Source organism: Thunnus albacares, chromosome 18 (genome assembly GCF_914725855.1).
Source record: "Thunnus albacares chromosome 18, fThuAlb1.1, whole genome shotgun sequence".
NCBI classification, from domain to species: Eukaryota; Metazoa; Chordata; class Actinopteri; order Scombriformes; family Scombridae; genus Thunnus; species Thunnus albacares.
Window position 1 is genome coordinate 4,278,121 of NC_058123.1, and position 13,202 is coordinate 4,291,322.

The window sequence follows — 13,202 nt, forward strand, 5'->3', positions numbered from 1 at the left end:
ATGGAAAACTCAGTCACCCGGGAGTTTGAAGACGACGTCAAAGAAGACATTTAGTTTTTATGAACAGGATGACATCTGCAGCATCATCTAAATTTTTACAGTAAAAATTATCCTGTAAAATACGTTTAAGGGATCTAAAAAGGTAAAACAATGTCGTGTTTAACCCGCCAAAACCTGAATATCTCAGTCCAAGATCAGATTAAATCCAAGCAAAAATGTAAAATTTACATGTAAAACACTAATAACATGTAAATTTGGTGTTTGGTGGTAAATTGATAAATCATGCGCACAAATTATTAATTTAAGAGCAAAAATTGTGCACATTAATACATTTTTTCTTCTTCTCTATGACACCTCCCGGGCTCCATACAGTCCTGTTTACGTTTCACAAATATTAGTCCTTTCTTGGCTTCCATACAAAGACATCTGACATCACGACTCGGCTTCAGAGCCTCCAAAACAAACTCTTTCTGTCAAATAAAGTGATTTTAATTCTGATTCAGAGTTTCAGGAAAGGGACAAAGTAACTGTAGGTACAATGACGATTATGATTAAAAAATAAATAGAAAATAATGGCAATTACAATGTGTTACAAAATATGTCGAATAGTTTACATATTAAAAAACTTTTTTTTTCTTCTTCTAGCAAATTTGCAGTTAAATAGTCCATAATTTCCAAATATAACATTATTGTGTTGTTCAATTGGCAAAGAACATTATTTATTGTTGCCTCGTCAAGGCAATGTTGGACCACAAAGGGTTCAGTCGGAAAATCATTCATAGAAAAAATCGTCAGCTTCAAAAAGTGGTAAAAGTAAATAATTTCAATCTCGGCATCTTTAACTGCATTACACAATGTCAGCTGACTGTTTTTATGTCACACATACATTTGTATGATCTCAGGTTTGGTTTTTTTTTTGTTTTTTTTTACAATTGCTTTATAGTTTTCTAACATACAGTATGTATACAGTGCCAACGATGATCCATTATCCAACTAATAACATTAAAATTACCATGATTAACAATTCATTTTGATACACACACGTTCTCTAATGAAAACAGCTGATTATACAGTACATAAACCCGTGTCATGATGGGTTATACATGTCAAACAATTTTTAAAAACATACAAATAGCTTTTCGAAATGGCAGAAAATGCCATGACACACAGCTGTACGCATTTACAGTATGCTTGAAAAAACCCCGGAGAGGGTAAACCGACAGAGGGGGGGGAAGGTGGGAGTTTTTTATTTTATACATTTCACAGTGCTGAAGGATGTCGGAGACACGATGAACCTCAGCGCTCTCCCGTCTTCAGGTATTAAACATGTCTATTGTACATGTGGGACCTTTATTTTTTTTTGTTTAACTTGTTTACTGTGTGACGAACTCGCCCGCGGATTGTTTTACTCCTGATCCGACCGATCAGTACAAAGAAATAAAAGATTTGACTCACTTTTTTTTTACTTGCCCTTATCTTACATAATTATTGTTTTATGTATTAAAGAAAAAGTCTGATGAGATTCTCTGTTTTTCTTATCGTCAACAAATCCAATGAAAAGATCTTTAACATTAAAATGGATCTACTTACAAGTACTGTAATGTGGATTCATACGCCGCTAAAAATAGTCCCCAACAAATGTTCCTTCTATTTGAGTACTTAAAAACAACAGTTACCAGCTGTTTTAGGAAATTAATGAGCCTTTTTTTGAATATGAAACTATATATTTGTGAAGTGTTTTTAAAAAGACTAACACAGTGTTGGTTTTTAGTCTTTTCATGGGATTTGTTGACAATAAGAGAAATATAGAACATCAGCAGCCTTTTCCTTGTGGTTCCCAAACTTGAATTGGGGAAGGGGGCTACGAGCAAAACATGGAGAAGTTTGTAAAAAGGACAGTCAATGAATCACCTCTGACTGCTCCAAACATCAAAAACAAAGACAATCTGATGAGGCTTGATGCAGACCGTTGGGTAAATCATGTGTCTGAATTTTTCCTCACACATCCTGGTCAGAACCGATTAAGAACTCATAAGGTTTTCTTTACGACAGGCTGTCTAATAACCACCGAGCGACCTCACGATGTGATGAAGAGAGTTAAATCATTGTCTCTTTATTGATTTAGTTACTAAACGGCAGCATCAGCTCCTACTTTATCAAATATGTGTGTGATGTCGTGTCTCTGATGTTTCTCCCTGAAGCCTAACGTTTGATAAAAATGTAATAACTTTTAATAATAAAGCTCAAGATAGATGTCTAGTCTTTATGCTAAGCTAAGCTAACCGTTTCCTGTCTCTAGCTACATACTTAAAGATGCCCTGTGGAGTTTTTCTTATAACCAAACAAAAGTTATGTTTACATTCAGCGATACTCATCAAAATGCATTGTGTGTACTGTGTCTAATAATTTCCTTCCTTGTAAAACAAATAAAACAACAAATTAGAGGACGAAAAAACTCCACAGGGTAACTTTAACTGGCAGCGAAGAAAGCCAAGAAGAAAGAAAGCCAATATTTCCCAAATTAAATTTCCTTTAAGACAAATAATTTAATTCAAAACGGGGTCAAGACATCATTCCTGTAGTATGAAAATCACTCGTTACTCTCGTTTTTGTAGTAAAATGTTACAAACAGGAAAGGACGTGTGTGTTTGTAAATGTGAAAGATCTGCAAAGGACAGGAAAAAGTTTGGGAACCACTGTGATAAAAGTGTCCGTAAACTCCTCGAAAACACATCCAAGCTTCTGTTATCGCCCACGTCAACTAATGAAAAATCTATAAATACGGAATCCTTCAGCCTGTGATTTGTGCTATAGTTTAAAAATGCTGGTCTGCAGAGTCAGTGCCTGTGTGCTGAAATAGTCTTCATACTCAACAGAGAGTGTTCCTTCTTCTTCTACACTGTACTGAATCAACTTCAAGGTACAGCAGGAAATGTCAACATGACAAAGATACACAAAAACACACACACAAAAAAAACACACACACACTCACTCACACGCATTTATGTACACACACACACTCACACACACACACACACACACACATAGAAGTAGTGGGTGACAACAGAGACGGTGCTGTCTTCAACAGATGTGGGCAGAGTTACAGCGAACAGAGAAACAACAGACTGGACAGAAAAGATGGCTGAAAGCGTTTGAAAGGTTGTCAGTTGTTCTCGAACAGCGACAGCAGGTCGTCGCTGCTGTTGTTGGGAAGGTCGGGGGGGCCCAGGTACGACAGCAGCTCGTCCGGGTTGGTCAGTTCAGGAAGAAGCTTGATGACAGCCAAAAAAAGGAAAAACAGAGGAAGAGAAATTAGTTTCTTAAAGTTTCTGAAAACGCAAAGTTTTCAGTTTTAAAAGTTTGGTTTTCTCAAAATTTGAAGAATCACACGTCAGATTTCTGTAGAGCGCCAACGGAGGAGGAAAGATAAAACACATTTATCAAGAAACTCACTCCTACTTTCAGTGAAGTGTAAGAATAACCTTTAAGAGCAGCTCTCAAGTGATCACATGATTCATCACATGTACGCTCAGAGCAGCCAATCAGAGACAAGGATGTCATCACGTAACATCTGCGAGGGTTCGAGGTGATAAACGTGACCCTGTAACTCATTTCTAAAATGTTTCTCAACAGAACCGATGTTGGCAAATTATGTACATGTGCAGCATCATAACAAATATGGTCAGAATGTGCAATAAAATCTTCCCGCTGATAAACACTGTTAATACAGTTTTATATTCACATTAAGCTCTAAACTGAGGATCGTCTAGTTGTAGGTGGAAAAAACTGACTTTGCAGATTAAAATTAAATCCAAATTACTCAAGCTGTGCACATCAGATCTAACTAATGTCTTCTAGCGCTGCAACTAATTATTATTTTCATAATCGATTAATCTGTCAGTTATTTTCTCGATTAACTGATTAGTTGTTTGGTCCATAAAATGGTGAAAACTATTGATCAGTGTTTCCAAAAGAAACACTGATTGATTGATTTTGTCCACAACTCAAAGATATTCAGTTTACTGTCATAGAGACTAAAGAAACCAGAAAATATTCACATTTAAGAAGCTGGAATCAGAGAATTTGGACATTTTTTACTTAAAAAAAATGACTCAAAACAATTAATTGACTATAAAAATAGCTGGTGATTAATTTAATAGTTGACAAGTAATCGATTAATTGTTGCAGCTCTAATATCTTCAAAGATAAATATGGTAGATATTATTATTTCTATAACACGGTCACGTCCATATTGCTGTGGATGATGGTGATAAATGAGTCTACAGGTCTGAACATTCAGATTCAGCCTCACAGTTTACTTTAATATCTCCAGTAGTGATTAACATGTGAAATAAACAACAATAAATTATACTTATAATGTAAAAACACAAAATAGGGATGAAATTTCAGGAAACTGGTTTAAATGGAAACAAAAACAAAACCAAACTGGAGCAGAAAATAAATTCTGCTGCTGTTGACAAACCTCTGGAGCTCTCATTAAACTTTAAGAGTATTTTTAAGAAGTTTTAAGAAGTTTGATAATTAGCTTTTACTCTTTAGTTCGCAAGTAAAACTAAAATTGAAAGACTTTTTTTTCACTTGAGTCCAAAATGTTACTTTAATCAGTTTGATAAACACGAGCTCTGGACTGAGGAACGCAGGAACAGAGTCGTGTGTATATATTTACATAACTGATCACATGATCAACAGGATTCCACTCACATCTAACGAATGATCGGCTCCGTCTCCTCCGGGCGCTCCCGGGCCTCCCAGACCGAAGGAGCCGTCGGCCTGCAGCCGTGAATTCTGGGTATTGGCGTTTCGCGGTGGCAGCGGGCTGCCGGCGTCACCGAGACTCTGGTTACCATGAACCCCTGAGCCACCGTGCTGCTGGAGGAGGCTGTGGGAGTGTTCCAGACGCCCAGAATGAGGCCCCTGAAGGCGAGGGAAGAGACACACAGAAACAAACAGCCGAAGCTTTATTTCACGACATTTTCACTTTAAATTCACTGTGAGCGAAACACGTGAGGTGTAATCTTCACCACGTTTGCTTCCGAGGCCGAACGCCAGAAGCGTGTGACAGTAGAGGACGAACACTTTGTTCTTCCTCTAACAAACCTTCAGCAGACAGCCGAGCAGCTGCGTGCGACAGGTGGTATGTGGTTTAGTGGTTCGGTATGTGTGTGAGCCGATATATATTCTCAACGCTGTCTCCTTCAGGTTCAGTTAAAGGCTCTCAACTCGACTCACAAGCCAGAAGGAAAAGACAGTCAGTGGTGTGTAACGCTGACTAAAAGGCCCCTTCACACCCTGTGAATGTTGGGTTTTCCAGGACAAAATATGAAAGAAATGTGATGAAATCTTTGATAAGGATTTGAACCCTTTTTAAACGCTAAACCTTTGGTTCTCAACCTTTTCTGAACCAGCGCCCCCCTTATCCGTTATCCAGGACCCTTACCTCCCTTCCATCAATTAAAATGTGAGCTAATTGTCTCCCCTGAATATTAATGTTGATTATTATTCTGTGTTACTTCATTAAAAATCATCTCATTAGATGCCAAATAACTGATTTATTTAACTGGACAGTTGGAATATCATTATCATCAGTTTCCCATGTGAATAAAAATTATATTTCTGAGTGTTAAACAAATGCAACGGTTAGAAATCTGACAGTTTTTACAGCTTTAATTAGGTCTTGTTATCGATCATGAACAGCAGCCAATCAGAAAGCTTTCTTATCAATTGTTCCAACAGAAAACAAGGGCAGCCTACTGATGAAAAAAACGCAGGAAAACCCTGAAGTCTAATGATAAAAATGTGAAAATGTGCATTTGAATGTTGGACTAAACTGGTGTTAAAAACAGACACCAAGAACCTCAACACCCCCCTTTCAAAAATATAACTTCCTGTGCCCCCCGACGTTCTCTGAATCACCCCCGTTGATAAAACGCTACACTAAACAGTCAAATTACATTTATTGTTATTTACTAAAGAACCACACGGAGAAGAAATGAGAAGAAAAGCGGCACAGCTGTAAATGTTTGTGTGAAAACATCAGTTTTCACATCACAGATGATAAACAACGGCACTAAAACACAGATTTAACAGATAAAATATGAGACTCTGTTATAGGAGCTCAGTGTAAATATTCTGAGTCGAGGACAGACTTGATCGATTTTTTATCCATTTATAGAAATATTTCTTCAGAGGAGTTTAAAAGTTTTACCAAATGTTATTCAATCACTGATCTTTTTTGTTGAGCTGACGACTTCGGGCTATTCAAGTTTCATAAGAGCTCGACATCAGGTCTTATTTAGCAGCAAATAAACAGCGTCTAGGCTCGTTTACATCTGTAGTCTTTATAAGTACTCGGCTAAATTGAAAAATTGCAGTGGAACAATACTGATGGTAATCTGCAACAGGCTTAGTAAAGATCTGAGCAAAACTAGCAGCTCTGTGAGGCTGCACACAATGACACACTGATGATAAGTAGCTGTAATGTTACAGTCATTTCCCAAAACAGCTGGGCAGGAGGAAATGGCGCATTTCTTTGTATTGACTATTTTCAACTGCGGATGAATCCACATTTGGTGTTTTAGTGAGTATTTCTGGCCGCAGGAAGGTGTGTGTGGGATTGAGTGTTCATCCACAGTGTTTCCCCTCTAACTGTACAGACCTGGCAGACCACCAGGCCGACGAGAACCCCCGCCAGGCTAAAATAAATCTTTCCTTAATACCAAAAATAAAGCCAAATATCCATTCATTTGGAAATCAATAGCATTTGGGGGTGTCTCTGTGCAGCGCTGTTCCAGAACGTGAGTCAACCTCTTTGTTGTTGCCTTGGAAACTCTTAGTAGGGTAGCTCCCTTAAAGGAACAGGGCAGTGCGTAATGTGTGTGCGTATCGAGTGTGCGGTTGAGGAAGTGGCAGAAAAGTGGCGGTGGATGTGAGCAGAGCAGAGGAAAAGATTAGCAGTAAGTTGTCAGTCTGGTAGTTGATGTACAGTAGAGACTGCTGTGTGTCAGTTAATAAATGCTGCAGCTTGTCAAGACCAAGAAAAGTCACGTCTGTTGTTTCCTCAACTGCTGGAAAAGTGAAGGGCGTTAGCTCCAAAGTTAGCCACAACGGGTTAGCCTAATCGTCAACCTCGGGGAAACACTGATTCATGTTTTTTTTTAAATAGTTTTTTCACAGAGGAATAAGATATATCAGACCTTGGATACACACTAGTAGATCAGTTTATTGTTGGTTTTGGTCTTTTTATGGGATGTAGGGGAACGAGGGTCAGGTAACTGTGACCTGAATCGATGCCAAACATGTCAGTCCACCGAACCAAAACAGGAGACATCTGGAAATATTAGGAAAGAGGTGGAATACCATTTGGTAAAAGTCCAAAGAAATGAAATTGAGTAATGTCCCAAATTCTTCTTTAGAATTTGAGGGTGCCAAAGAGTCTGGCAAAAACGGGATGAGACTTGTCACGCAGTACGAACACATACAGCCTGTCTTCAGTATGAAAAGGCATGTCACGTTCTTTAATGTTGGAATTTTGTCTGCCTACGTTGTCTGACACCTTCTGTCTCGACCATCTGATTCCTCTGTCGTCCACCTCTTTTTGCTACAACGGGGATTTTTTTGGTGATTAAAAAAAAAAAAAAAAAAGAATATCAGAAACATCCTTTGGTGTTTCCTCTTCTGATCCGATCAACAAGCCTCTCCTTCTCATTCAGGCGATGTGTGCCTCAGTTTGAGTTACGTAACAGTTACGTCTAACTCTGGCTCTGTATGTGAAGTAAACTCTGCCTTCTGGCTGTGGTCTATTCATACTCTGGCTGTCATTGATGCTTACTCAACCATTAAAGGAAAATGTCCTGAGCGAACAGAAAAGGCTCTGAGCCTGATCTTTGTGACTGCGGCCGGAGGCGACGTCAAGAAAAACAAGAAGAGTATGTTCCTGCGTGTTTGCTCGGACTCGAATGATGTAAGAAGAGGGTTTAAAAGGTGTTTCGGTCTAACCTGGTCAGACTGGTAGGACAGTGGAGGAGGTGGTCCAGAAGAGGAATACTCTCCTAGTGTCGGGGTGCCAGGAGTGTTGGGGAAGTCTGTGAATCCCGTTTGGCTGGAGAAGCCCTGGCTCCCTACAGGACCAAAATAAAACAAATATTACAGAAATATCACAGTCAGCACATAAAAACAGGTCAGTATACACTTTTTTTTTCTCCTCCTGGATAATGGTGACCAGTGCAGCGCAGAGAGAAAAGAGCTTCCAGCTGTGGAGTTTAATAACAATACGACACAGGGAGGGGAGGGTAGTCTTAGAAATATCGTTCTGGGTCACCTCCCATCTAAGAGCAGATGATCTGACTGAGCTTCACAGTGATTGTGTACTGTATGTGTATATATATACATACACTACAGGAGGTAGAGCGGGTCGTCCACTAATCGGAAGATCTGCGGTTCGATTTCCCGGCTCCTTCAGTCCCCAAAGTGTCCTTGGGCAAGATACTGAATCCCAAATTGCTCCTGAAGGCTGAGTCATCAGTGTGTGAATGTGTGTGAATGATTAGAAACTCTTCCTGAGGAGCAGTTTGACACCTTGTATGGAAGCCTCCGCCATCAGCGTATGAATGTGTGTGTGTGTGTGTGAATGTGTGTAGTGTAAAAGCACTTTGAGAGGTCGGAAGACTAGAAAGGCGCTATGTAAGTAGAGTCAATTTACCATCTACACACATTATCTATAGTAAACGTCTTAAAGCCCTAGAAAACTTGCTTTCAAACCAACAGTTTTTCTCTATTAAATAAATATTGAACAGATTGTAGACAATAATTAAATTAAAGTTATCACAGAGTTATTGTTTATTGAGATTTCAACACTTAAAAACTTGGGTTAGGGTTAGGGGTTAGGGCTAGGGTGGGTTAGGATGGGTTAGGGTGGGTTAGAGTTAGGGGTTAGGGCTAGGGTGGGTTAGGGCTAGGGTGGGTTAGGGCTAGGGTGGGTTAGGGGTTAGGGCTGGGGTGGGTTAGGGTTAGGGCTAGGGTGGGCTAGGGTTAGGGCTAGGGTGGGTTAGGGGTTAGGGCTAGGGTGGGTTAGGGTTAGGGCTAGGGTGGGCTAGGGTTAGGATGAGTTAGGGTAGGGTTATGGGGTAGGGCTAGGGTGGGTTAGGGTTGGTTAGGGTTAGGATTGGTTGGGGTTAGGGTTAGGGCTAGGGGTTAGGGCTAGGGTGGGTTAGGGTTAGGGCTAGGGTGGGTTAGGGCTAGGGTGGGTTAGGGTTAGGGTTGGTTGGGGTTAGGGTTGGTTAGGGTTAGGGTGGGTTAGGGTTAGGGGTTAGGGCTAGGGTGGGTTAGGGCTAGGGTGGGTTAGGGTTAGGGTTGGTTGGGGTTAGGGTTGGTTAGGGTTAGGGTGGGTTAGGGTTAGGGGTTAGGGCTAGGGTTAGGGCTAGGGTGGGTTAGGGTTGGTTAGGGTTAGGGTTGGTTAGGGTTAGGGTGGGTTAGGGTGGTTTCATCAATAAAATGAAATAAAATGATCACCAGTAGCTGTAGTTTAAAAATACACTATTTACAATGAAAAGTAGCTAAAGCCTGCTTAAAAAGTCAGACTTTTAAAGTCTCATTTGCATATCTGTGATATCATGACATAAGTATTTATATACTGTAAAAGTTTTTTAAAAAATTTAATTAAACAGTTTCCAGATTCTACTTTGTTTGTCTGTCTTGCTAACGCTAGCTAGCAGCAGTCTGCAGGTATCAGACCCGTCTGCTCTGTCTGTGCTGAAACTGATTATTAAACTGGATACACGGAACGTGGTTCTGACAGTCAATAGCTGTGTGAGAAAACCTGTATTTTATGCGCAATGATGACAGTCTTACAGGTGATGCAGGTCTTTCATTATTAAAGCACAACTGTCTAAAAAAAATATGATGTTTCAATCCAGCATTTTGCAGAGAAACAAAAAAATCATGAATCCACCCCAAAGCTTGAAAATCGAGATTTCATTTTCATTCAAGGGTCTTAAAAGCTGCTACATCCAGTGAGAAAGTCTCTACGTCGGCGGCAGCAGCTCTCTTTCATCCTGACAGTTTCCCTCCTCAGTCCTACCTGGCCTGTTGTAGTCGGGGGTGTTCCTGCCCCCTGCTGTCAGACTCTGGTAAGGAGAGGACGCCGGACCCAGAGCGGCGATCATTTCCATCACGTTGGGCAGGACCATGTGACTCGGGCTGACTGTGCGGCAGCGTTTCAGCACCGGACCGTCAGGCTCCTCTTTTATGTGTAGATCCGGTTTGATGGGTACCGGCCTCCAGCCGCACACCGGGTCTATGGTGATCTCCTCATAGTCAGAACTGAAGAAAGACGAGAGAATAACTTTTAAAAAAAAGAGTACCTGGACGTTAAATAAAGAAAGATACAAACAGATACATCAGATTCACATCAACAGTTACTTTACTTACTTCTGGATGTAGACGAGAATCCCGAGCATGTACTGGTCCACCTCCAGCCCCTCTAGCAAAGCTGTTTTACTGTGAACCAGAGGAGAAAACTTGCTGGTGAAATATTATGCAAAGCAGAGTGGATTTTGATGCTAAAGCCCATTTCATGCACCTCGTTATGTAAATACAACGACAATTTAACATGTCGTTCATGTCTGAATAAACATCCAAAAAGTGCTGATAACATTTTTTTCAACAAGGCAAAAGTCTGAATTAAATGCCATCAGATTCATTTAAAAAAGAAAAACAACAGCAGCACAACATTAAATACACATTTAGATCTGCATTATTAAAAGCAATATGATACGTTTATCACCCTGTTATTATCTCGTACGCACAAACAAAAACAACAACAATCTAATAAACCATGAAACACTGTTGTACTCAGAGAGTAAAAACTGATTTTCATTCTGCAGGTTTTGTGAGATATGAGCTGTTTGTTGGGATGTTTCATATATATATTTACTGCCTGTGTTACTGGTCCTGTTTTCAGCTGCATCAAGTACAGTTGGCTTTTATTTATTAATTGACTGAGTGTATTAATATAAAAGTATTGTGCAAAAGTTTAAAGCACTTCAGATGTTTAGATTCTTATCAATAATGTAACATCATCAGGGACACAGCATGAAAACAACCCCAAACATCCAGCCAGAGTCATAAAGGACTATGTTCAGCGAGTGTTACTGCTGTTTTGGCAGTTTGTTTTTTTTATATGTTGTCTGCTGTGAGCTGTTTGATTTGTGTATCTTTTGTAATTGTGCGTGAGCAACCAAACTAGTTTCCCTTCCAGGCTAATCAAATTATCCATCAATCTACAGAGGAGGAAAAAAAAAAACAAAGTAAAACAGAGGAGTAATCAGAGCAGCTTTCTCTCTGTTTCCTATTAATATCCAGCTGAACGCTTCACATAAAACATGTGAGCAACAGAAACTAGAGAGAGTTCCAACTAAACGTCTTGTTGTTCTTTGCTTTTGCACTGTTAGACTCTCGAATGCTCATAATGGACAAAAAAAAGCAATCTGTCACTGATTCAGCCTGCGAGAAAACAGAAAACACTCTCCTTCCTTCATATCATTACTGGACGTCATCCTGGACTCGACCCTCTCCTTCCAGTCACACATCAAATCCGCCTTTTTCCACCTAAAGAACATCTCCCAACACCGGCCGTCAGTCTCCAACACCGTTGCCCAGACCTTGATCCATGGCTTCATCTCGAATCGTCCGGACTCTTGCAATGGAGTCCTGTTCTGGGTACCCAGTAAAACCCTGGACAGGCTCCAATATGTCCAGAACTCCACTGTCAGGGTTCTTACCCACACCGAACCCTGGCAGCACATCACCCCCACTCTCATTCACCTACACTGGCTCCCTGTGACAAATCCCTCCACTCCCTGGCCCCCCCAGTACCTTTCAGACCTCCTCCACCAACACACACCTTCCCTTATATATATATATATATATATATATATTCCATGTCTGAAAAGAGTTTAAAAAGGTGCAATGAATCCTTGATACGTACTTGCAGACAGGACATCTCCAGGTTCCTCTTTCACAATTAAGTTGCAAGTAGGACTCCAAGTCAAAACACTGTAAAAACACAGAAATCAGTGTGAGAGAAGTGATGTGCATGAACAGATGTTTAAGTGCATGTGTGTGAGTGAGTGTGTGTGTGTTTGAGACCGACCTGTATGTGTCTGCAGTCGTGACCTCTGGCCGGCAGCTGGATTCGTCTGAATGTGATCGGACACTTCAGAGAAACTTTGATGGCCGTCTGCTCTACTCCGTCCTCTCCGTTCAGACCGGGGGTCCCGGGGATTGTCCCGCTACTGAAATTTCTCTTTACTGAAACAAAAGACAATAAGAAGGAAACATAATTATCTCACTGATTGATGAAAAATGTAATTCTGAACAACTCAGAGCATCTTCTGACAGGTCTCAGTAACGATCTGAACAGTTTCACATCAGTCGTTCCCAAACTTTTAAAACTTTTTTTTTAACCTCAGTACTTTGTAAGAAAGGGATGCTGATAACGTTGCTTTATATACATGGTATCTATGGTGATTTTTTAGTCACATGACTGATCAAAACAGCCGAAAACGTTTGGTGAATAAGACGCGGTGCACTAGAGATGGGTTGTGCGATGGACTTGCATTGAAAATCACTCTGGTCTGCAGAGTCGGACATTATTTTTCATGTATAACAGAGATACTATTAGTCAATTAACTGATTAGTCGATCGACAGAAAAATAATCATTAACAATTTTTCCAAGGAAAAACCGTTTCCTGTGAGGTGTTTCATATCACTGTAAGTTGAATCTCGTTGGGTTTTGGACTTTTGGTCAAACAGAACAAGTTATCTGAGACTCTAGGAGACTGTTTCACTGTGTTCCAACATTTTGTAGACTAAACGATTAATCGAAAAAATGGTTTGATAATGAAAATAATTGTACCACAAGCGGCAAAACCCATCACTTTAACTTCACTTTAATCATCATGTGACCTGAGTCGAAGGAACTATTTTTGGCACAGCGTTGAAAAGAACGACATATAAGCAGATATAACATATTACACAATAAATAATAATCACAATATTCCTGGATGATGAAGAGCTGCATGTAACAGCATGTAAGACGCAGGAAATACAGATTAAGAGGCAGAATTCAGAGTCTTTATTGAAACAGGAAAGAAAAAGCTGTTTTTAAACCTGGTTGTTCTGA

At 40.1% G+C, this 13,202-nt stretch overlaps 1 protein-coding gene across 6 annotated transcripts in view; it reads right to left on the reverse strand.

Moving 5' to 3' along the window:
- Positions 1 to 467: 467 nt before the first annotated feature.
- Positions 468 to 13,202, reverse strand: part of zmiz2 (zinc finger, MIZ-type containing 2) — a 38,764-nt gene continuing 26,029 nt past the window's right edge. For 4 of the 6 annotated variants that reach the window (XM_044332949.1, XM_044332947.1, XM_044332948.1 and 1 more), the window contains 7 exons: positions 12,170 to 12,327; positions 12,005 to 12,072; positions 10,447 to 10,515; positions 10,097 to 10,338; positions 8,017 to 8,138; positions 4,723 to 4,935; positions 468 to 3,283 (listed from right to left, as the gene is read on the reverse strand). In XM_044332949.1, the coding sequence (XP_044188884.1) occupies positions 3,164 to 3,283; positions 4,723 to 4,935; positions 8,017 to 8,138; positions 10,097 to 10,338; positions 10,447 to 10,515; positions 12,005 to 12,072; positions 12,170 to 12,327 (992 nt within the window). In that variant the 3' untranslated portion in view covers positions 468 to 3,163. The remainder of the gene's footprint in view (positions 3,284 to 4,722; positions 4,936 to 8,016; positions 8,139 to 10,096; positions 10,339 to 10,446; positions 10,516 to 12,004; positions 12,073 to 12,169; positions 12,328 to 13,202) is intronic. The other 2 variants (XM_044332952.1, XM_044332950.1) reach the window with 1 other exon arrangement.